This window comes from Selaginella moellendorffii, unplaced genomic scaffold (genome assembly GCF_000143415.4).
Source record: "Selaginella moellendorffii unplaced genomic scaffold, v1.0 SELMOscaffold_67, whole genome shotgun sequence".
NCBI classification, from domain to species: domain Eukaryota; kingdom Viridiplantae; phylum Streptophyta; class Lycopodiopsida; order Selaginellales; family Selaginellaceae; genus Selaginella; species Selaginella moellendorffii.
The window spans coordinates 904,593-929,201 of record NW_003314328.1 but is presented as its reverse complement, the minus strand read 5'-3'; the positions used below and the strand labels follow the sequence as shown (position 1 = coordinate 929,201).

The 24,609-nt window shown below is 47.1% G+C and overlaps 4 protein-coding genes and 1 pseudogene across 4 annotated transcripts; all 5 read left to right on the top strand.

Moving 5' to 3' along the window:
• Nucleotides 1-1,495: 1,495 nt before the first annotated feature.
• LOC9653025 (glutathione S-transferase U19) lies at nucleotides 1,496-2,450 on the top strand. The gene is made up of 2 exons (XM_002985409.2): nucleotides 1,496-1,878; nucleotides 1,931-2,450. Exons 1-2 carry the CDS (start codon nucleotides 1,555-1,557, stop codon nucleotides 2,279-2,281), a joined length of 675 nt encoding a protein of 224 aa, XP_002985455.1. The 5' UTR covers nucleotides 1,496-1,554; the 3' UTR covers nucleotides 2,282-2,450.
• Nucleotides 2,374-23,142, top strand: LOC112340591 (annotated as a pseudogene).
• On the top strand, nucleotides 11,597-13,519 carry LOC9653024 (linamarin synthase 2). Its single transcript, XM_002985408.2, has 3 exons — nucleotides 11,597-11,911; nucleotides 11,967-12,446; nucleotides 12,500-13,519. The coding sequence occupies exons 1-3, from the start codon at nucleotides 11,821-11,823 to the stop codon at nucleotides 13,423-13,425; spliced, it is 1,497 nt and encodes a 498-aa protein (XP_002985454.2). The 5' UTR covers nucleotides 11,597-11,820; the 3' UTR covers nucleotides 13,426-13,519.
• Nucleotides 13,459-14,541, top strand: LOC9653023 (glutathione S-transferase U19). The gene is made up of 2 exons (XM_002985407.2): nucleotides 13,459-14,049; nucleotides 14,105-14,541. Exons 1-2 carry the CDS (start codon nucleotides 13,576-13,578, stop codon nucleotides 14,459-14,461), a joined length of 831 nt encoding a protein of 276 aa, XP_002985453.2. The 5' UTR covers nucleotides 13,459-13,575; the 3' UTR covers nucleotides 14,462-14,541.
• LOC9649888 (glutathione S-transferase U19) lies at nucleotides 14,587-15,431 on the top strand. Its single transcript, XM_002985406.2, has 2 exons — nucleotides 14,587-14,912; nucleotides 14,960-15,431. The coding sequence occupies exons 1-2, from the start codon at nucleotides 14,601-14,603 to the stop codon at nucleotides 15,311-15,313; spliced, it is 666 nt and encodes a 221-aa protein (XP_002985452.1). The 5' UTR covers nucleotides 14,587-14,600; the 3' UTR covers nucleotides 15,314-15,431.
• Nucleotides 23,143-24,609: the final 1,467 nt, after the last annotated feature.

The following is a 24,609-nucleotide window of genomic DNA, read 5'->3' as shown; positions in this document are numbered from 1 at the left end:
CGTGGAATGTCACCCCCAGGGAAAACATGTCAACTTTGTCGAGGTGGCTGTGATCATTGTTGATGAACTCCATTGGGAGATATCTCAAGTTGCCATTTTCGATGGAAATGGTTCCATCGATTCAACTGGCAAGGCCTGAGTTGCCAATCTTGTAGACACGATTGCAGATGTAAATCTTGTCAAGCTTCACGTCCAGGTGAGTGAGGCCATGTGAGTGTAAGTGCTTGAAAGTGTTTAAGAGCTGTCATAAGAAAAGAATAGAATTGAGCTGCTTACTTGAAACATTGCCTCAGTCAGCTTCTTCTCCGTGAATGTCCATGCAAAGCTCTCATCTCATAGATTCATCTTGCACAGCTCCATTTGGATATATAAAAAGTCATTCTCAAACCATGAAGAGAAGTAGAACACTATGTTTTCATGGCAACCTGGAAGCTGGATAAGTTTTGAGGAAGCTAGTGGTAATACTGAAAGAAAAAAGCCAACTCACCAAGACACAAAAGTGTTTGAACTTCTCTCAATGCTTTCCTCCTGCAAAGAGAAAAATTTGCCAAATCAATACCATCGTCTCTCAAATATAGTGACAAACCGATCTCCCTCATTTAGCAGATGCCAATTGGAATGCTAAAGGCAGCCATCAAGTCTTTTGAGAACTTTATAAACATAGCTAAAATTACCTCATCCTATTTCCTGATAGTGGAGTAAGAATGAAGATCATACAAATTCTATGCACCACAAATACCTTGATTTGATGGAACTCCTCACAGTAACACAATGAAGAGCCAAAAGTGGAGACACATCTTGTATGAAAATACCAAAGTTATGAAAGAAAAATGAAAAATAACAACATATCCTACCTAGCTCTCTTAGGAATCTGGAAGCATGGTGGGGACATGATGTGCTGTTGCAGCGATAATGTCTTTGCATTCTCTGCTTCTTGGTTCAAATATTCATCTAGGAAAAGAAGAACAGAATGAAAAAAAGCCAAGTGATGGGGAAAAAAAATGAGAACTTGCAATGGGGTTTTTGGGAGCAAAGACATCATTCCAGTGGCATTGACACAGTGCCTTAAATTTGGATTGTGAATTGGCAGCAGCAGCAAGGTCATAAACCCTAGAAAAACATTACAAAACAAAAACAATTCGCTTAACATGCAACAGGCGCAGTCACGGTCAGCTTGCTCTCCACACTATTCCATCATTGGATAGCTGGCGAGCAATCACCCAGCAGGAACAGCAATGGTGACCCATTCTTCACAGTGCTTTCTTCGCTCGACAATTAACACCTTGCATGCGACATGTTGCAAAGCCTTCTTCTCCCCCCCCACGCAGCTTGGCTGCCTCCCATTGGCCGGGAACAAACGTTAGCATAATTATTCACTAAGACATGGTTAAAGAAATAACCTTTTTACAGTTACCCCCATCAGATGGCTGCAATTGGCTAAATCCAATGGTCCAGAAAGTTTGGCACTGACATGTTATAAAAGGTGACCCTTCATCCAATTAAACCTCAGTCCATTTGCATTTCTAACTTTTCTTCTCAATTTTCCATCTAGCCATGGCTTGTCACGATCAAGATGTAACACTGCTCAGCTTTTGGCCCAGCCCCTTTTCCATGCGAGTCAAGCTTGCACTGTTGCTCAAGGGCATCGAGCACGAAGATCTCTCCCAGGATTTGGGTAACAAGAGTAAGCTCCTACTCGAGTCCAATCCAGTTCACAAGAAGGTCCCGGTTCTCATCCACAAGGGCAAGCCCATCGCAGAGTCGGCCATCATCGTCCACTACATCGACGAGGTTTGGCCTGGAACATCGCCACTCTTGCCGCAGGACGCATTCCTCCGCGCACAGCACCGCTTCTGGACTGATTTCTTCGAGAAGAAGGTATTTCTTCGAGAAATTTGCTGCTATAACTCCTTACTTATCGATCACGCAGATTTCCGACTCCTTGGACCGATTCATCCGCAGCAACGGCGCTGCCGTGAACGAGGAGTTCATCCAAGACTGTTTGCTTCTCGAGGGAGCTCTGGCGGAGCTGGGCGATGAGGAAGAGGGCCCCTTCTTTGGTGGCGCGAGCATGTCGTTCTTGGATGTGATGCTGGCACCCTCTGCGGTGTGGATCCCAGCGCTTGAGCAAGTGATGGGCTTGAAGCCCGCGAGCCAGGAGCAATGCCCGCGTCTCCACAAACTCTTCGGGGCTGTGACCGAGCATCCCTCGGCCAAAGTGGCACTGCCACAGATCGAGAAGCTCAAAGAGTTTACCCAGGCTCGCTTAGTGAGAAAGTAAGCGATCATCATGTTTGGATAGCTAAAGCCAGCCCTTAGTACAAAAAGGCTGATGTTTACCTCTAGTTCTGTCGAAAATGAAGCGCGAGCATGGAGATTGGGATTTTCAGATCCAAGAAGGCCACAGCCCAAGAAGGTCAAAACGAAGGGTGAGTTTACTACATGTATTCTACCGGATCCAAACAAGCCAACGTTGGTTTTGGACATGGACAACCTCATTCATGCCCGACAGGGGCGCTCTTCAGCGGGAAAGTTGTGCCACTGGAGCGCTTGGCTAGCGAGACATGGCAAAGCTCTACAAGATAGTTGTGTTTACTGCAGCTATGCAGTACTATGCAGACAAGATTCTGGACAAGCTTGACCCAGAGGAATTGATCACTCACCGCCTGTACCGGTGTGTCTTGCAAAGGAGGGGAAACCATGATCAAAGACTTGTCATACTTGGGTCGCAACTTGAAGCGTGTGGTGATCCCCACTCCTTTTCCTTGCAGCCCAGGAATGGAATCCTCATCCCAGCTTTCAAGAATCGGAAAGGGTGGAAGTATTCGCATCGCATTGCATCTCAAGGATATTGGTTTTTCCTGGAGCCTTTTGCTAAGGTGGACTAGCAATTGACCATATTGCATAAGTTGTTCAATTCTTCCCCATAATGTTGTATTAGAGCCTTATCTTGCACCATGGCAATAATTTTAAATGCCATTCACCTCAGCTTTTCATCATCATCTAGTGTGATCTATTAGTCTTAAAAGACAAATATGTATTAGTATTGTGTAACTCATTGTAGAGCCTTAAGATATTCAGCTAATAGTAAAGTATTCTATCTATTTCACTAATCTCAACTTTGTAGAGTATATGATTAAGATTTTTTGTTAAACAAACAATAATGGATATACCTAAAATATGCTTAAATGTTCTAAAATATTCTATTATCTAACTTATTAACTTTCTTTGTGAGTGCATGGAATATAGAAAGGGAATACAGAAATGTGCATATCCATTAGCCCAAAAACCCTAACTTATATACAAGAGCGAGTGGTCCGGATTGAAACTAATCCGACGGCTACCAAAATCCCACTACGCTAATATTAGTATACGGCATTATAGCCGTACACTTGGCCCTCACATCATCCCCTCCTCTCGGAATAATGGAAGGCCGTCAGAGTTCTCTTGTAGATGAGCTGGGCTCTGGAGGAACGTCAGGAGGAGGCATCGCCGGATTTGTAGACGGTATTAACTGCTTCTGATCCCTTTGTATGAAGCATTTTAACTGCTGCACATGCACAATCTTCGGAGGATTGGCCTGCTAAATGTCATGCCGAACCTCATAAACTTGTGGTCCAACTTGCTGCAACACCCGATACGGTCCTTTCCACTGCGCAAGGAGCCCCTTAGATAAACCACATACCGTAAGATGGGGAAAACAGACTAACACAAAATCATCCACTTTGTACTCTGCAGGTGGACGATGATGGGAATTGTAGCACCGTTGTTGTCTCACTTGTATGCGGCCTAAGTGTTCAGCAGACTCTGCTCGGACAAGTGGAAGAATGCTTGTCAAATATTGATCCCATGACCTAGCATCAGGAGCTCGTGGCAATCGCGAAGGTAAACCCAGCTCTGTTGGTAATATTGGATCATGACCATATAGAAGTTTATATGGTGAAGCACCAACAGAACTTTGCACCCCTGTAACATAGGCATACCGAAGAGACGGCAAATAACCATCTCAATCCGAATGCTGAAAGTTCATATACTTCGCAATCATCCCTTTGAATGTCCGAACAAGCCATTCCACCAAACCATCTGATTGTGGATGATAAGCACTCGTAAAAGTGTGGCGTATCCCCAACTGAGATGTCAAAACATGAAATACCTCAGCCATAAATGCAGGACCATTATCCGAAAGAATCCGCTCTGGACAAGAATGCTGGAACACCACTCGATTGAGGAGGAAGTATCCAACAGCAGTTGCAAAGACACTAGCAAGAGCACCAACCTCCACCCAACGAGTCAAGTAGTCAGAAGTAATAATAACATACTCATTGCCAGCAGTCGATCGTGGAAAAGGTCCCATAAGATCAAACGCCACCAACTCAAACGGACGGGAAACTGCAATTGACTCCAACCGTCCTTCCGCAGCACAAGGGGGAGTATTACGAGCTTGGCACTAAACGCAGCTACGCACATATCGAATAATATCACGTCACATCTCTAGCCAATAGAAAGACATGCACAGCTTCTCGGTGACACGACGGTGTCCCATATGCCCACCTAGAACAGGAGAATCATGGTAGGCATGGAGAAACCGCGGAATAAACATCGAAGGCACCACCAGCTGTAAATGATCATCTAGATCCGTCCCCACAAAATAAAGAAGGCCATCTTCAAGGCGATATTGAGAATGTAAATGCCAGAAAGGCAAGTCATCAGCAAGTGATGCAGGATTCTCAAACCCATCTCGAAGCCTTCGAATTCATAGCTCAATCTTTTGAGCCTCGCGAACCTCATCAAGAGAAGGTACATCTTGCTTTGCGCCCTGTGGACACTGAACGTCAAGGACAGCAACCGCAGACGGCATAGAATCCTCATCTAGAAAATCCACAGATGCTGGAACAACAGGTTCGTCAGAAACATGAGAAGTGAGTGGAAAAGGAAGAGGAGCTCGAGAAAGGGCATCAGCATTAGCCATAGAACTTCCTGGGCGATGAACAACATTGAAATCATATATCTGAAGCTTCAAAGCCCATCGAGTCGTATGACCAACCAGGTTCTTCCGCTTCAATAATGAAGTAACAGTAGCATGGTCACCTTCAAGTAACGTCCGAGAATCATGTAGATATGCATGAAGTTTCTCGAAACCCCAGACTGCTGCTAAACACTCCTTCTTCGTTGTGGAGTAGCTCATCTCCGCTGGTTGTAATGTACGGCTTATGTATGCAATGGGATGGTGTTGACCAGGCACACTTGAGCTTTCTTGCATCAACACACCTCCAAGACTAATGTTAGAAGCATCCACGCGCAAAATAAAAGGTTGAGTGTAGTCAGGATATGCCAAAATCGGAGGAGTCGTCAATAGCTCTTTGAGATTCACGAACGCCCGCTCACAATCCGGAGACCAGATGAAAGATGACGTTGATGACTTCAGCAACGCTTGCAATGGTGTAGTGCGATCGGAAAGATGATCCACAAAACGACCGAGATACTGCACCTTACCCAAAAAGCGCTGCACATCATTCACACACTTCGGAGTAAGGAACTTTAGAACAGCCACAAGTTTGTCAGGATCAACTTGCAAACCCTCACGAGAAATACGGTACCCAAGATAAGTTGTGTCCTTGGACCCAAACACGCATTTTGACCGCTTCAGCTTTAAACCAACGTCGCGTAGCCGATCTAACACTTTACAAACATCACGAACGTGCTCCTCCCACGTCCCCTCCGAGTGGATCAAGACATCATCAATGAAGTCAGCCGTCACCTCCGGCATATCGCAAATAACCTCGTCCATCATCCGTTGAAAAGTTGTTGGAGCATTGTTCAAACCAAACAGCATCACCAAGAACTCGTACAAACCAAATGGTGTACGAAAAGCAGTCTTAGAAATATCTTCTTCGGCCATCGGTACTTGCCAATACCCAGAAGTAAGATCTAGCTTGGTGAACCAACGACTTTGCCCCAAACAATCCAAGAGATCAGCAGTGTGAGGAAGAGGGTACACGTCCGGGATCGTCACTTCATTTAACGGACGATAGTCGATGCAGAAATGAATACTCCCATCAAGCTTTGTCACAAGATGAGGTTCACATGCCCAAGGACTCTGCGACTTCTGAATAACACCCTTTTCTAACATCTCCTTGACGTTTGCATGTAAAATCTTGATCTCCTTGGGTGACCGACGACGAACAGGAACCTTGATTGGACGAGCATCCCCGGTTGGAATGGGATGACGTGTGGCATTCTTGGCCCCAGACGATAGGTCAAATTCAAAGAGATCAGAATACTCCTTCATAGGCTGGTCAACAGCTGCAACACAAAGATCATCAGAGGGATTGGAAAAGGGAAGAGCAGAACAAGATGGAAACACAAGAGGAAATAGTGGGGGAACAAAAGTAATAGAAGCAGAGGTAAAAGTAGAGGGACGAAGAAGTATGGAAATAAGAGGAATGGATGAAACATAAGGAAGTATGAGACAAGGGGGAGAAGCCTCAAAGTCACACTTGGCATGATTGCGCTGCAACCAATCCATACCAAGAATGAGGTCAAAAGCTTAACTTGGCACCACCCGCAACGACTGCAACTCAAGCTCGAGATCACCCACATACACAACCAGGTCCGCCTCATCTCGTGCACATGCATGTGTACGGCCGTTGCCATAAAGAATGAAAACTGGATCTACCGCACGACGCAAGTGTAAACGACAACGTGTGGCAACAGGTTGAGCAATAGAAGATAAACTCAAACCTGTATCAACCAACACGGAGAGAAGAATAGGAGACCTTTTGTTATAAAAACGAGCTTGGAAAGTAAACACTGGATGAACCGGTGCCGAGTGAACCCCTTGATGATACTCCCGAAAGAAAGATGGAGGGGTCACTAACTTATTCGCGCAAGGTCCCTCCATTACTCGCGCGACTCCTCGTTTCCCGAATGCACCTCGGTATCCAAACCTTCCACCGCAGCAGCACCAACAGGACGTTGCTGACACCAAGGTCTCCACCCAGGAAATGGAGGTCGCCAATCCGGAAAGCGCCGACAACGCCGATAAGTATGACCAACTTCATCACACGCCCAGCAATGAACATCACAGCCACGACCACGTCCTCGCCCTTATCCTTGGACTCGAGTAGCAGCAGCATCAACCTCCATGGGAACATGACCATCACTTATAGGAAGTGGAGTTGAAGGACGTGTAGCAAGAAGTGGAAGAGGCGACGTCTCATAACGTTGTGCCAAGCTAAGAGCATCGTCAAGAGTGGCAGGAGCAAGTGCATGCACAAGTTCGACAAGATTTTGACGAAGTGCTGGCCACAACATTCCTAGCTTGATCCGCTTTGATATATTTGGCTCCACACGAAGCAAAAAACTTCGGAAACGAACGCCAAATTGCATTACCAACTCAGATGGCCCTTGGCGAAGACGATGCAATTGTTGGAAAGCATCATCACAATCGCCACTACAATGCCGTCCCTTGGAGACATGTAGGGAACTCACACAAACGTCAAGCATCATCCCAAGAATGATATGTGGCAATTACCATGAAGTGATCGAACCAATGGTACACATCATCCCCAAAATGCCCACGAAAGAATTCCGGCCAAACGCGAGGATTGGCACCAAGAGCAAGAGGAGTTGTACTATGTGCCGTGAATGCTACCATCAACTGAGTTTGGTTGTTCAATTGCAAGTGCATAGCATCAAGCAATTGAACGAACTGCTGCTCTAGAGTCAAAGGAGGAGATTGCGGATCGGCCATGAAGATGAATGAAAAAGAAAGAGCAAAAGAAGAGAAATGACAAAAAGCTGGAAAGAAATGGTAGATCTAGACAATGCAAAAAGCTAGATCTAAGCCAAAATCCTGAAAGGAAAGAACAAAAGAAAGGAAATGGAAAAAGCTAGATTTAGACAATGCAAAAGCTAGATCTAAACTGAAATCCCAAATCTAAGCACTCCCCAGGGACAATCAAAGGTGCCCCTCACCTCCACCAATGTGAATGCATGGAATATGGAAAGGGAATACAGAAATATGCATATCTATTAGCCCAAAAACCCTAACTTATATACAAGAGTGAGTGGTCCAGATTGAAACTAATCCGACGGCTACCAAAATCCCACTACGCTAATATTAGTATACGGCATTGTAGCTGTACACTTGGCCCTCACATCTTTAAAATATAATAAATATTTCCTTTTCTAAATATGTTGATTTTAATTTTAATTTCCCTTTTTAAGCAAGCATCTAATTCTTCAAGAGTGGACACAGAGCTAGAGCCAATGAGAGCAACAATGTCTTCATCTTTTCCAGAGTTTTAGTGGGTAAAGTGAATGTTGGTGTGAAGGAGTAAACTAAGAGGAAAATGAAAAGTTGTGAACTTTCTCATTATGCAAGTTTATTTTACCATGTAGGCCAAGCCATTAGCATGCCAGAGCACTGCATCACTGACAACTTTTTGGGTATATGATATCACCAACAAGAAATTGAATGTAAATCTTTCCATGAAGAAAATCATCCCTATCACTCGTTTCCCTTTAGCTTCTCCTTAATGTTGGCAACAAGGAGTTCAAGACTGCTGCTGAGAAGATCAAAGGCCTCTAGATCTTGAGAGTTACCAACATCACTGTTACTCTGAGGGATATAAACATGTTGGGATGGAGCTCACAACAGTGCATAAGAGGTCACTAAAGTGTCGCTGGTTGAGAATCAAGCTCATTTCGCCCATTTTTCAACAGTATAATCCAACTACCCACAACACCATTGGATGAGCAAGTGTTAGCTCATTAGTTTGTGAGCCAGATTAGTGATTGGGAAGTATTGGGAATTTTGAGAGTTGGAATGCTGGGCAAGAGTGGGATGGCTTGTGCTTTGATTTTTTTTGAGTTCTTCCTCATCTCTCAACCACTGCCAAGAGTTCGCAGAGTTACAATTGTAGATTAACTTAAGGATGAAATGAGTTAAACCACCAGTTGACAGTGCCGTGAGGAACAGCGATAGATTCGCCGGGACTCTCCGCAAAAGTCAGTCCTACTTTACAATTTCCTGGACGAAGAGAGAAAATCCCGGAATTTTAGCATGCATGAGAAAAAAATTCACATACTAGAAAATCAATCTCTTACCTTCAAGCACATAAAAGATCTGATTAGAATTGGAGCATTTCGGCATCAGCATTGAGACTGAAGCATGACGCCCCAACCTGAGCTTCCTTCAACATCTTGGAGTGGCTGCCGAGCCAAAACTCGTAATCCTGCCATTAGAACAGGTTTACTTTGTGGAAAAAATATAGCCCTCTGAAATTTAATTTTTTGTCACAAATTTATCCAGATCAAGTCGTTAATGAACAGGAGCGTGGTAAATTAAGTTGATTATTCAAGTTAAATTCTTACAAATTAAGTTATCTTTTTTTCCTACCCTAATAGAATATCCGTCACACTGTTCACGAGATCATCTGGTAAAAGTCTCCAGACTTTACCAGCGGTCAATGTCGTTGTGTAAAAGTTGGCGGCGGGTAAGAAGCTTTCAATTTGCGCTCTTCCAAAGGCACGTTTTCTTCTTTCTAGGTCTTCCTCGTTATATCATTCCTTTCTTCGCGATCGAGGAGCTCTTTCGCGAGCGCCGGGCGAGGGATTCTCCATTCCAAAGTAAGCGCGCACGCGAGAATGTCAGGGATTGATGGGTCTTAAGGTGGATTATCGTTTGGTACAAGGCATGACCACTCCGATATTCGGGATCTTCTCCAGCGGGAGCACCAATCGATCTTGCAGGAGGAATCGAGAAGGTATACCAAACCAGCATTGATTTTTCTTGCGTGTCGATCGAGCCCCTTAGATTTTTCTTCCAGGAGTCGAAGCTCCGAGGAATAGCCTGGATTGTCCAGACTCCAGTCCCGAGTTCTCGATGGATCCCCGTAAGTGTTCTTTGCTTTTATTTTTTCTTTCTATTCGTGTGTCTCACCATATGATCTTCCAGTTTGGCTTTGAGATTCCAGCTGCGAAGCATAGCGTTCTTTCAACGTGTGCAAAAGCAAAACCACCGGGTGTAGTGGCAAGACTTATGGGTCTCGAGACAATGCCGGTGGAGACAATGGGTGACATGCTTAAGAGGAACGGCTCTTCGTTGGAAAGGGCGAAGATGATAGAAGCTGTCTCGCACAAACTCTCGAGACACAGTCGCAAGAAGCTGGCCAGTTTTCAAGAGCCACAAAGTCAGTGCTGGGCAAGACTTTCCGGGAGGGTACAACACCGAATTACTCTCCGAGGGTTACGCACCGATCCCAGCAGCTTTTGGAAGCGATGCGGTCTCTCGAGCCGAGTAAGGACAGCTTTCTCCAGTTTGAAAGTCCAGTGGAGCCTGTGAATGAGGAGCCTTTGAAGACGCCAACTCTTCTCCATCTCTTGTTGAACGGACATGAAGGGCAACGTGCTGAAACTCGAAAGAAAGTCTCTATTGACAATGGTTCGACGAGGATTGTAGTTTTGAAGCCTGGTCCGGCAAAGGGAAGACAAGAAACAGGGTCCTGTTCTCCACCAGTACATGCTAGCACAAGAGAAACTAGACAATTTCACGAGAAGGTGATGATCAACAAGCCGCACTCTCCAGATTCTCGGGGGAAACAACCAGCAACAAAGTCTTTGAAACGCAACCGCGATTTCACAGGGAGGAGTTTGAGCCCGACTCTCCAGCCAGGGAGAAAGTACTGCACGCTGTCACCGAAACCAAAACGCAGCAGCAATCTGGCAGGAGTTCGTTGTACATCGCCTCAGAGATGGCTCCAAGGATGCGAAAGAAATCGCTCAAGAGATCGCCAGGAAGGCTCGGGAGAGTGCTTTCAGAGACGTCAGCTCGCATTTGCCTTCGCCGGAACGGACGCCACTGGACATCCAAGACGCTTCCACTCCGACGCTGAGACGATATATCAGTTGCCACCAAAGTTTGGAAAGTGCGAATCTTACGACTTCTTCGCCAGCATACCAAACGACGCCAATAAAACTTTCGAGAAAGCAGGCTCTCGTGGACGAAGACGGGCCTGGAGACACGCTAGAACAGAGTACCTTTTCTGAAGTTTATGATACACGACTGGCGCCTCAAGTTGAAATCGTAGAGGTATGGTTTCCAAGGTCGTCTTTCTCTCGATGACGAATTTTTTCAGGCCACTGGAAATGCGAGCGAGGCGTTGCTCTCTTCACAGCAGACAAGTCCAGTGTCTTCTATTTTGGAACTTCGCAAAAGACACTCGGGAGGTAATCCTACCTATGAACAAGTTTTTCTTTCTCTGAATTAACGTGGTGTCTTGCAGAAACTCGTCGATTTTTAAAAGCACCGAATCGGGGAGTAAACACAGAGAAACCTGTGGCTGATACTCGTCTAGCAGATCTTGTCTACGTTTCTAAGGTACTTTTGGCGTCCAAGAATCCGCCCCTTTATGAGTGTGGCAGTCGAAGGTCTGTGGCTATTTCTCAAGCTTTTCAGACGCTGGAAGCAGACTATCAAGGAAATCCTGACAATTTATCTCATCGCCGGTTTCTCTTCGACGTCGTCAACGAGATTTTGGCTCGGAAGTCTTGTAAGCCTTCGAGCCGGGGACTTCTGCGAGACGTTTGGAGTGAGATATGCCATAACACAGGCCTCCAGCAGCAGTCAGTCGAAGGCCTTCACCAGGGAGATGTTAGTAAAGAGGCAAACTGGGCAGGCACAGAGGAGGAGCTACAGAGAATAGCAGTGCAAATTGCGAAGGAGATTTTCAGCTTTCTACTGGATGAGGCTGCCAGAGTGTTACTGAAGGCAGGAACCTGCGACAAGTGTCCACTCGTTTTCCCCGAGACGGAAGAATGATTCTTTCCGGAAAAAGCCAACGTGGAAGGGCGAGGAACGGGCTTCGGTGTGTCAGCTGGCCTACTCCACCAAAATATAGCGCTTCAGGTTCGTTCTTTCTTCTTCTTCTAGAGAAACTGCATTGACAATATGATGTTTGCAGGCAGACCACATGTGGTACTCGTCCCGTATCCTGCTCAGGGGCACTTTTCGCCAGTTGTGTTCCTCGGCAAGAAGCTGGCAGAACTCGGATGCGCAGTTACCATCGCCAACGTGGTTTCCATTCATGAGCAGATCAAGGTATGGGATTTTCCTTCGGAGTTGGATATCAGGCTGGAGCCTCTTCATCCCGCGGTGGATTTGTCGAAAGGAGTTCTCGCTGCTGCAGAAGCTGATCTAATGCGCTTTTCAAGAGCAGTTTACGATCTCGGCGGCGAGTTCAAGAATTTGATCCAAGCTCTGAATGACAGTGGACCTCGCATTACCGTCATAATCTCTGATCACTATGCTGGATCATGGTGTGCTCCAGTCGCCAGCGAATTTGGAATTCCATACGCTGTTTACTGGCCTGGAAGTGCGGCTTGGTTTGCTGTTGAGTACCACGTCCCACTGCTTATTTCCGAAGGCGATCTTCCGATAAAAGGTTTGTCTTTGTCAACTCTTATAGCTCTAAATCTTTGTCTTGTTTAAAATCAGATGGCGAGGACCGAGAAATCACTTACATTCCGGGGATAGACTCGATCAAGCAGTCTGATCTTCCATGGCACTACACGGAAGCCGTGCTTGAGTACTTTCGTGCTGGAGCCGAGCGGCTCAAGGCGTCGTCCTGGATCCTGTGTAACACATTCCACGAGCTGGAGCCCGAGGTGGTGGACGCGATGAAGAAGCTTTTCAACGACAAGTTTCTGCCAATCGGTCCCTTGTTCCCGGTGCTGGATGATCACGGCGACTTGAAGTCCGTGCTGAGCTTTCTCAAGGAGGACAGGGAATGCCTCGACTGGCTCGACACGCAGGAGCCAGACTCAGTCCTCTATGTCGCATTCGGCAGCATAGCGAAGCTGTCGCAGGAGGAATTCGAGGAGCTCGCGCTCGGTTTGGAGGCGAGCAAGGTGCCGTTCTTGCTCACAGTCAGGCCGCCCCAGTTCGTGGACGAAGCAGACACGACAGTCCTGGTGAAGAACAGTGACTTCTACAAGAACTTCGTCGAGCGGACCAAGGGACGAGGCCTGGTGGTTTCATGGGCGCCGCAGAGAGAAGTTCTGGCGCACAGGGCAGTGGCTGGATTCGTGAGCCACTGCGGATGGAACTCGGTCCTGGAGAGCGTCTCCAGCGGCGTGCCGATCATCTGCTGGCCTCGGATATACGAGCAGGGGCTCAACCGCAAGATCATGGCGGAGAGGTGCCGCATCGGGGTGGAAGTTTCGGACGGGAGGAGCTCCGACGCGTTTGTGAAGCGGGAGGAGATTGCTGAGGCCATTGCGAGGATCGTCAACGACAAAGCTCGAAAGGCGAGAACGAGGGAATTCAGGGACGCGGCGAGAAAGGCAGCGGCATCGGGTGGTGGCTCTCGGAATAACCTGATGCTGTTCACAGACTTGTGTTCTACCGACACTCGATCGTGATCTTTGGCTTCGGTCTAACAAACTGTGGTCGCTCGGGTGGTGGGCTTGGGAATAACCGGGTTAAAAACTTAAGTGTTCTACGGACATTCACGAAGATCTCTTCTCGAATATCTCTTCTCAGTCAATCGTGGCCTAACGAAGGTACGAATTATGTTCTGGAACTCCCTTGAAGCCTTCGTCTCCTGTTTCTCGGAAATTCCGCTCCCCGTGGATCACACGGACTATATAAAGCGCGACTCCAACAAACCTTTCTCCAGCCTCTCGCATTTCCAGATCTTTCTTCTCGATTTCCCAATTCCAATGGCTTCTAGTGATCAAGATGTAACACTGCTCACCTTTTGGCCCAGCCCCTTCTCGATGCGAGCCAAGCTTGCACTGTTGCTCAAGGGCATCGAGCACGAAGATCTCCCCGAGGATTTGGGCAACAAGAGTAAGATCCTACTCGAGTCCAATCCAGTTCACAAGAAGGTCCCGGTTCTCATCCACAAGGGCAAGCCCATCGCAGAGTCGGCCATCATCGTCCACTACATCGACGAGGTTTGGCCTGGAACATCGCCACTCTTGCCGAAAGACGCATTCCTCCGCGCAGAGCACCGCTTCTGGAGCGATTTCATCGACAAGAAGGTATGTTTTATAAATCTCGAGAAATCTACTCGATCTCACGCCTTTGCTTGTACAGCTGCTGGACTGCTTTATGCGTTTCGTGCACGGGAACGACAAAGATGCCGCAAACGAGGAATTCATCGCCAACTGCGTGCTTCTCGAGGGGGCCTTGACGAAGCTGGGAAGTACACAAGAGGGTCCCTTCTTCGGCGGCGCGAGCTTCTCCTTCTTAGATGTGATGCTCGCTCCCTTCGTCGTGTGGATCCCCGGGATTGTGGGAGTGATGGGCTTGAAGCATGCCAGCGAGGAGCAGTGCCCGCGTCTCCACAAGTTCTTCGAGGCCGTGTCCGAGCATCCGGCTGCCAAGGGCGCACTGCCCCCGGTCGAGAAGCTCAAGGAATTTATCCAGGTTCGCTTTGCGGTAAAGAAGTAGATAGCCTTTGCATTAATAACAAGAAAAAGTTGGAGGTATCTAATGTAATATAATGACAATGTCACTACTGTTTGGATTTATCGCATTCTAGAATTCTACTGTTCTCTCGAGACCTCATTTTCCAATCCATTCCGGATCCATGGAAGGCGTGACGCTGCTCAGCTCCCGGGTGAGCCACTTTTCTCTGCGAGTGAAGATTGCATTGCTACTCAAAGGCATCGAGCACGACGATCTTCCCCAGGACCTGAGGAACAAGGGCCAGCTCCTGCTCGAATCCAATCCAATCCACAAGAAGGTCCCGGTTCTCATCCACAATGGGAAGCCCATTGTGGAATCGGTCATTATTGTTCAGTACATCGACGAGGTCTGGCGCGGAGAATCTCCACTGCTGCCTCCGGACGCTTCCCTCCGCGCAGAGTATCGCTTCTGGACCGATTTCATCGACAAGAAGGTATGCGTCTCTAGAGCCACACATCCCTGATGTGATCCATCGCACAGCTTCTGGATTGCTTGATGCGATTCATGCGTGGAGACGCCAAGAACGAGGAGTTTATCGAGAACTGCGAGCTTCTCGAGGGAGCATTCACGAAGCTGGGCAATGAGGAAGAAGGCCCATTCTTTGGCGGAGCGAGAATGTCGTTCTTGGATGTGATGCTCGCCCCCTACGCGGTGTGGATCCCAGGGATTGTGGGCGTGATGGGCTTGAAGCCCGCGAGCCAGGAGCAGTGCCCGCGTCTCCACAACTTCTTCCAGTCCGTACTCGCGCATCCCGCTGCCAAGCTCGCGCTGCCCACAGTCGAGGCGCTCAAAGAGTTTCTCGTGGCTCGCTCCGCGGTGTACAGAGGAAAGTGATAGAGAGAGAAAAAGGATATGCTTAATTTTATTAGAATATTCTTTTACGTGGTAGAGTATATACGTATCTCTTGTTGCCTTCTCGGAAATTCACATATGAAACAAGCCCACTCTTGCCGCAGGATGCATTCTTCCGTGCATGGCACCATTTTGGACCGATCTCATCAACAAGAAGGGCTGCTTTCTCTCCACAGTGCCAAATCTGTTATGATCTGGCGCAAAAAGACAAAGATCTAGTTGCCCTAGACTATGCTATGCCACCTCTTGAGGTTCCTCACCACCCAACCACCCCCAAGCTACCTCAAAAGCTCCACTGCACCGCCGCTCTACTGTGAGCTCTAGGATAGGTTTTTGTTCTTTACCCTAACATGCCTTAATATACCCTTGAGCCTCCTTTTGACCGATGTTGACCACGTAGTCAAAGCTGGCGCCTAACAATTCTTCCCCCGCAACAAAGTCCTTGTCCCAAGGACGAGTTGTACTGGTGATCACCCTTTCTGGGGAATCCTGCTCAAGCTCCTGGTCCATCTTCCACAACCGTATACATCAAGGAGGCATTGGGCCCGTCACTCTGAGATAGTACACCTTTCAACTAGCTGACATAAAATACCGGATGAATTTTCACCCCAGCTGGCAGCCGCACCCGATAAGTTGCTTTACCAATGCGCTCCAGCACTTCATATGGACCAGCATATCGATGGGAGAGTTTATCACTCTTCCCTATCCATAAAGGCACCAAGGTGTTCCGCCGTTCACTTGACGGAAAGATCACTCGCACGAAGACGAGATCACCCACCTTATATTCCCGGAATTGGCAATGCTCATTGGCAAACTTCTCCGCTCTATCCTGAGCTGCTTGCAAATTCCGTTTGCACACCACTAGAATCTCATCAAGTTCTGTGGCCAAATCAGTTGCCTCGGAATCAAGCTTTTCTTGAACGTCTTTACTCAAATGCAATCCCAACTCCACCGCTGTTCGAGGATGCCTTCCAAACATGGCAAAGTAAGGACTTAGTTTGGTTCCACTGTGTTGGCTATTGTTGTAAGCAAATTGCACTAACGGAAGATATAAATCCCATTGTCCTTGCCTTTGACCAATGCTACAATGTAGCATATCCTCCACCACCTGATTCACATGCTCAGTTTGCCCATCCGTCTGAGGATGATCTCCACTCGAGAGTTTCAAAGTCACTTGCATAGCCTTTGCAAAGCTTTTCCAAAATCCACTAGTGAACTTTGAATCTCGATCACTAATGATGTCCTCCGGCAAACCAAAATCAGGAAAAACTTTCTCCAAGTAAACCGCAGCCAAGTCTGAGGCAGTGACAGTCTTCCGAAGAGCCAACAACCGCACATACTTCGTCAACCGATCCACTATGACCCATACTTGCTCCTTTTGCCTCTGTGTTCGTGGCAAACAAGTGATGAAGTCCATAGAGATACTATACCAACGGCTCTGAGGAATAGGTAAAGGTTGCAAAAGTCCCCCCGGCTTTTCCCGTGGCACCTTAACCCGCTGACAAAGCTCGCATGATTTACAATACTTGAGGATATCAGCCTTCATATTCCTCCAATAAAAGTTGCACTTAATCAACTCATACGTCTTCTTCCCTCCAAAATGACCGGCTTTTGGACGATCATGATAGTGGAATAAAACTTGAGTAATTAACACATCCACCTGTGGCAAATAGACACAACCATTGTAGTAGAGAATCCCATCCACCAATGAGAAAGGGGCTTCCATCTGGGCTCGCAAAGAGGCTACCTCAGCATCCTGAGCTTGAGCATGCTCAACCAATTGCCCAAACTCGCTGACCACCTTACTCAAATGATGACAAAATCGTGTTCGTAACGTCGTCACATGACGAACACGAGATAAAGCATCCGCCACCACATTTGATTTTCCCGGACGATGCTCAATAGGAAACCCCCCAAACTCCATGAGTTTGACCATCCAACGAGCTTGCCTAGTGTTCAACTCCTTCTGTGTGAAAAGATACACAAGTGGTTTGTGATCTGTCAACACTACGAACACTGCACCATAAAGATAGTGCCGCCACGTCCGCAAAGCATGAACAATAGAGAGTAACTCTTGCTCATATGTGGAATAGCGTTGCTCAGCGGAATTCAAAGTTCGACTCTCATATGCAATAGGCTGTCCCTCTTGCATGAGAACTCCTCCCAGTGCATAACCACTCGCATCGCATGTCACCTCGTAAGGTTTCGATGGATCAGCAATGCGAAGCACTGGAGCCTCGCTCAACAATTGTTTCAGCGCCACAAAACTCTCCTCTTGTGGCGTCTTCCACTCGAATGGCACATTCTTACGTAACAACTGCGTCAAAGGAATAGCCACCTCTGCAAACTTATGCTGGAAACGTCGGTAGTAACTAGCCATACCAAGAAAACTGCGCAACTCAGCCACTGTAGTCGGTGTAGGCCAGTTTTCCACCACAACCACCTTCCTTGGATCCGTCTTGACACCCTTAGATGTCACAATATGGCCTAGATATTCCACCTCCGACTTTGCAAATTCACATTTGCTCTTCTTCGCATAAAGTTTGCTATCTCGAAGTAACAAAAGAACCTTGCGCAAATGCACCCTATGCTCCTCCATATTCTTGCTAAAAACAAGAATATCGTCCAAGAAAATCTCCACAAACTCGTGAAGATAACGCCCAAAGACCTCCGTCATCAACCGAGTAAATGTGGCTGGTGCATTCGTCAAACCAAACGGCATAACGGTAAACTCAAAATGTCCGAAGCTTGTGTTGAATGCCGTCTTGGAGATAGATGCATCATCCATTACAATCTGATGATATCCACTCCTCAGATCAATCTTGGTAAACACTCGTGCTTCACCAAGCTTGTCCAGGATATCATCCACACGTGGCATCGGCATCTTGTCCTTCACTGTCTTCTTGTTTAAAGCACGGTAGTCAATACACATCCGCATTGAACCGTCCTTCTTCTTCACAAGCAAGACCGGAGCACCAAACGGAGACATACTTGGCTGAATAAATCCAAACTCAAGTAACTCCTTGACTTGTCGTTGAACTTCTTGCTCCTCCACATAGTTTAACCGAAATGGACGTCGGTAAATTGGCCGCGTCCCCGGCTCCAATGTAATCCCATGCTCCACACCTCGTAATGGAGGCAATCCATGAGGAAGTTCAGATGGAAAAACATTAGAAAACTCGTCAAGTACATCCCGTACTGCTGCTTCTCCCCCACACGTGCCTTGGTCCCTCAAGTCACGAACAAACAGCAAGTAACTTGAAAGTGTTTTTCCATTACGACAAGCCCGCTTCAAAGATGTAGCAGAGAGCATAACAACTGGTGGTTGAACGCCCTCGCCAAACCACACATCTTTAACGCCACTATACTCCAGCGAGATACGCTTAATGCTCCACTTTATCTCTGGATCCACCTTCACCAACCATGGCATCCCAAGAATGAGATCCACACGATGGATATCCGCGAGATAAAAAGTCTCCACAAATGTGGTTTTGCCAACCAACACTTCTAGCCCCTCGACACAAGCATCGAAATGCTGAGCAGAGGTAGCTGCACCTTCCACTGTGTATGGAAGAACTCCACGTGTGTTCAGGCGATGCTCCGCAACAAACTTTGCCGAAACAAAGTTGTCATCGCTCCCACTATCCAGTAAAATCCGCACTGGATCGCCACGGAACACGCCCTCCAACATTAAAGCTGATTCACGCGTATCCTCGAGCTCTCGTCATCCTCACGCTATAAAGCTTGCAACTTTTTAGTATCTGACTTACCGTGAGAAGATGATTGGCCATTCTTCTTGTCCTACTGCTTGTTCTTCAACTGCGGACAATCAGCCTTGTAGTGTCCAAGTTCGCCGCAATGATGACTGTCTATAATTCTTCACAAAGAACTTCTGCTTCTTGGACCCCTTTGCATCTGAAGTAGTCACCACTGACTTCAACTTGTGATGCTTGTTCCCATCCTTGTGTCCATGGCGATTATCACGACGATTCTCGACAGAAGGACTCCGCGAACGCTTGCGAGACTTGTGCTTGTCATTGTCAAGGTGACGAGCTGCATCAAAGAGCTCCTCCAAACTCTTTGTAGGCTGAGAATGACGCAAGTGTTGCCGCATGCTCTCATTATGTAGGCCATCAATGAAGTAGGACTTGTTCTGATCTGGATCCTGGAACACGACTAATCAAGCGAGTAAGCTTCTCAATATAGTCCCCGAGCGTCATTTTCCCTTGCTGGAAATGACGAAGTTCTGTACGAGCATTCTCCACGTCGTAATGAGGGGCAAAACGTAAACGAAAAGCAACCTCAAATTCATCCATGGTAGACACTGGTGGTTTCTTATTCGCAACACGGGACTCCTCAAGCCAATTCCACCATCGAAGACCCGCATCATGCAAAACCATCGGAATAGCCACTAAAGCCTCTGCATCTGGAGTTCCTCTAGCAGCCAAGAACTTCTTCACATTGGCTAGCCAAGTGAGACACTCGTCCACACTACCATCACCGAAAAAGGTTGGAATCTTGAGTCGATCTACCAAAGAAGGCTTACTTGGAGCGCTACCCTGTCTAGCCTCGAGTGCCTCAACACGCCCACGCATGGTATCCATCATGCCATGCATCTCGTCTTGCATCTCTTGCTGATTTTTATTAAGGGCTCGCAGCTCATGAACCACATCTTGAATGGTCCAAATCTCCGCAGCTTTGTCGGCACCATCGTCGGCACCACCATCGATGATAGGATTCCAGCGTTCAGCTTGGTTGGCCATCGCAACCAACCTATCTCTAATACCAATGTTATGATCCGGCGCAAAAAGACAAAGATCTAGTTGCCCTAGACTATGCTACGCCACCTCTTGAGGTTCCTCACCACCCAACCCACCCCCGAGCTACCTCAAAAGCTCCATTGCGCCGCCGCTCCACTGTGAGCCCTAGGATAGGTTTTTGTCCTTTACCCTAACATGCCTTAATATACCCTTGAGCCTCCCTTTGACCGACATTGACCACGTAGTCAAAGCTGGCACCTAACAAAATCCTTGATATGATTTATCCCACAGCTTTTTGTGATTCATGTGTGGAGACAACCAAGAATGATAAGTTTATTGAGAACTATGAGGTTCTGGAGGGAGCACTGGCGAAGCTGGGCAATGTGGACAAAGGCCTGTTCTTTGGCAGCTGTTGTTCTTTCACACCTGGTTGGATTTGGATTTTTCAGTAGAGTTTGACGTTCCATATTCTTTTTTGGTTTCCGAGCTTTTGGATTCCAGCAGGCAATTCCCTTGTCTTGAACTTGGGTGAGCTAAGTTGCATGGGGGCTTGGTGTGGGAGCTAGGAGACGTTAGCCATCTCTTGAAGCAATCATCTTAGATTTGGGCTATTATTTAGTGTTTTCTTGATTTGAAACTTGGCAAATGGTCATCACAATCTCTCTAGGGATGTTCTGAAGAGCACAAATGGCAGTTCTGCAAATGCACACACAAATGAGAGCAATAGGACAAGTATTGCAATCGCTTCTAATGTTCATGATATCTGGTTTGCCAGAAAAAAAGAGACCAATAGTAGAAACATTGTTGTAAGCACTCAGGTGAAGCAAAACATTGGGTGACAGGTGATTGGGATATCAATCTTTTGTGTCAGATCATCAGATAAAACTCACAGACGTAAGAATGCTCCAGCAGAAAGGTCAAACGCGGTGGCACGTAACCCAGAAGTGATTTCATAAATATAACGTCATGCTACTAGATCTTGTTTCCAAACAAAAAAAAAAAACAGTATTATTTCCCATTGCTGGAAGTTTAATTCTTATTTGGACACTACCTCCAGCCTTCTCGTCTGCTTTCTTGGCAATTGGTCGAGGAGCCGCGTGGGACGCACTCCAGGTTATAAAAGGTGATCCTTCATTCAGTTAAACCTCAGTTCATTTGCATTTCTAACTTTTCTTCCATCCAGCCATGGCTTGTCACGATCAAGATGTAACACTGCTCACCTTTTGGCCTAGCCTTGAAGACATGCATTCTTAGATGAACTGAACGTGCATATGGGTTCCTTTCCTCCAGGCCCTACAGCAGCAAATTAAACTCTACAGCGAGAACAACACACAGTGTGTACCTTGGCATAGATGTACGTGGCATCGAACGCGAAGATCTCCCCCAGGATTTGGGTAACAAGAGTAAGCGGATCTAGCTTTGTGGGAGCAAAGCTAGACCCGCTTCTGTGCCCACCCACACACCGTCATGAGTATGTGGGAGCTATACAATATAGCTCCCACATACTCATGACGTTATATTTATGAAATCACACCTGATTTTGAACCCTTAGAGCATAGAATCAAGTAGATGTAGACAAAAAAGTCATGTAGGTACATTACTGATGTACTAATATTTTTTCCAGATAGAAAACGTGGGAGGAAGACTGTTGTTTGAGGAGCCATAGCCCGAGAGCTCAGAGATGGGCGAATCGGCACCACCACCATACGCTTGAAAATGAAGCGCGAGCCAAGCATCCACTGTTGCTCAAGGGCATCGAGCACGAAGATCTCCCCCAGGATTTGGGTAACAGGAGTAACTTCCTGCTCGAGTCCAATCCAGTTCACAAGAAGGTCCCGGTTCTCATCCACAAGGGCAAGCCCGTTCGGTCATCATCATTGTCCACTACATCGACGACGTTTGGCCTGGAAAATCGCCACTCTTGCCGAAGGACGCATTTCTCCGCGCACAGCACCGCTTCTGGACTGATTTCTTCTTGCTGCTATAACTCTTCTTGCTTATCGATCACGCAGATTTCCGACTCCTTGGAACGATTCATCCACAGCAACGACGGTGGCGCTGCTGTGAACCCAAGACTGTTTGCTTCTCGAGGGAGCTCTGGCGGAGCTGGGCGAAGGAAGAGGGCCCCTTCTTTGGTGGCGCGAGCACGTTCTTGGATGTGATGCTGGCACTATGCGGTATGGATCCCAGGGCTTGAGCAAGTGATGGGCTTGAAGCCCGCGAGCCAGGAGCAATGCCCGCGTCTCCACAAACTCTTCGGGGCCGTGGCCGAGCATCCCTCGGCCAAAGTGGCACTGCCACAGATCGAGAAGCTCAAAGAGTTTATCCAGGCTCGCTTAGTGAGCAAGTGAGCGATCGTCATGTTTGGATAGCTAAAAGCAGCCCTTAGTACAAAAAGGCTGATGTTTACCTCTAGTATGAAGCGCGAGCATGGAGATTGGGATTTTCAGATCCAAGAAGGCCACAGCCCAAGAAGGTCAAAACAAAGGGTGAGTTTACTACATGTATTCTACCGCCACCTCTGGATCCAAACAAGCCAACGTTGGTTTTGGACATGGACAACACCCTCATCCATGGCCGACAGGGGCAACGCTCAGGCTCTTCAGCGGGAAAGTTGTGCCACTGGAGCGCTACATGGTGGCTAAGCGGCCCGGCGTGGACGAGTTCCTGCGAGACATGCGAGATAGTTGTGTGTTTACTGCGGGGATGCAGTACTATGCAGACAAGATTCTGGACAAGCTTGACCCAGAGGGATTGATCACTCACCGCCTGTGTCGGTATGTCTTGCGAAGGAGGGGAAACGATGATCAAAGACTTGTCACGCTTGGGTTCCGACTTGAAGCGTGTGGTGATCGTGGACGACAATCCCCACTCCTTTTCCTTGCAGCCCAGGAATGGAATCCCCATCCCAGCTTTCAAGAATAGGAAAGGGCGGAAGTATTCGCATCCCAAGGATATTGGGTTTTTCTTGGAGACCTTTGCTAAGGCGGCACCAAAACAAAGAGATACAGGAAGACCTGTAAAATCTTTTGAGATTGAATAAAATTTTGGCACTCCTCTATAACTCTTTCTGGAATATAAAATTAAGTTTCTCACAGCTATGCCTACCATTTTTTTTTTATGATTAGAAACTCTTAAAAAATGTATTCTTTTTAAATTACAGTATTACCACCCTTTTTCTAGCCAAAACCATCCCTTTTTCTGCTTACTTTTCTCTTCTCTAAAATGCATCAGAAGGAATTCCACTACAGACGTCAACCTGTTCTCCAACCTGAAAATTCGGTGAAAACCATAAACTATATCTCTTATCTAAGCTCGATAAAAATTTGTATCCCGGATTCTCTCACGCTTCTTCTATACTGGTAACAAAGAAGCACGCAAAAACTCAACATCCTTAGCCTTGGCATCATCCCCAGATGGCCCCCTGACATTCCAACAAAAAAAATCGCCACCTTGGCCATACATGCGTGTCGAGTTCAGCTTACCACCAAAGTGGACGCCCTGAGCATGAACCTTTTGCGGGAGGGACATGATCACATCATACTCAGCTCCCGCATTGAAGGTGACACCATCGTTGTTTAACGATTTGAAGCGCTTGCCAACCATTTTTGAGAAGCTGCCACAGTATGTGAGGACAACGAAGCAAATGGTGGTGCCACGCATAAAACCATACTCGAACATCTCAGCAATGGCATCGCCCTGCAAATCCCGAAGCCGCGTGTAAACATCCACCTCATGAAGGAACCTCCTCAGGTAAAAGTCTGTATCCAAAGGCTCGCTTTGCGTCAAGTCTCTGAACTTGACAAGCACAAGCCTCCCATGGTACTTGGCAGACATCAGGATCCGCCCCTTTTCTGCGTTGTGTGAAAAGATACCAGGCTTGCTCAGGGTTTGTAGATCGTCCCACCACGAAAGCTTCTCCACAAGCTCGTCCATGTTTGCAACACCCTGCTCCTTAGCCAGCTTCCGAAGCCTTGCAAGAATTGGCACACGATCAAACGCTCAAGGCCCTATCCCTGTAAAAGGAGCCTGGAGATCGGGAGGAATTGGCATTCATCTAGCTTCACAGAAGTTTTGTGTCTACCATGCCACAAATCCACAAGCTTTGAGCGTGTTGCCGCTGTTGTAGAGCAGCAGAAGTGAGATCCACAAGCACCCATCCAATCCCAGCAACCTCTTGCTGACAAAGAGCCAGAATGAAAGCAAAGAATGAACAGGATCTTTTCAGAAGGAAATTGGAAACAATTGTTTCATGAAAGAAGAAAGAAACACTAGTTATATATTAAATACATTTAGAATTTTTTCCTAAAATTTGCCACTGAATGTGGCCCTTGATCTCCATGATTCAAGGTGTTTATCACACCTTGGATTTTGGCTCCAACACTCCTCCTAAAGCTAAAGGTGTGACTACTGCTACTTTAGTCAAGGCTTGGCCACAGCTCTAATGGAACTCTTGTGTTCCACAAATAGAACCTTAACTAAAGGTTTTGTAAAGATGTCAACAAGTTGTTGTCGAGA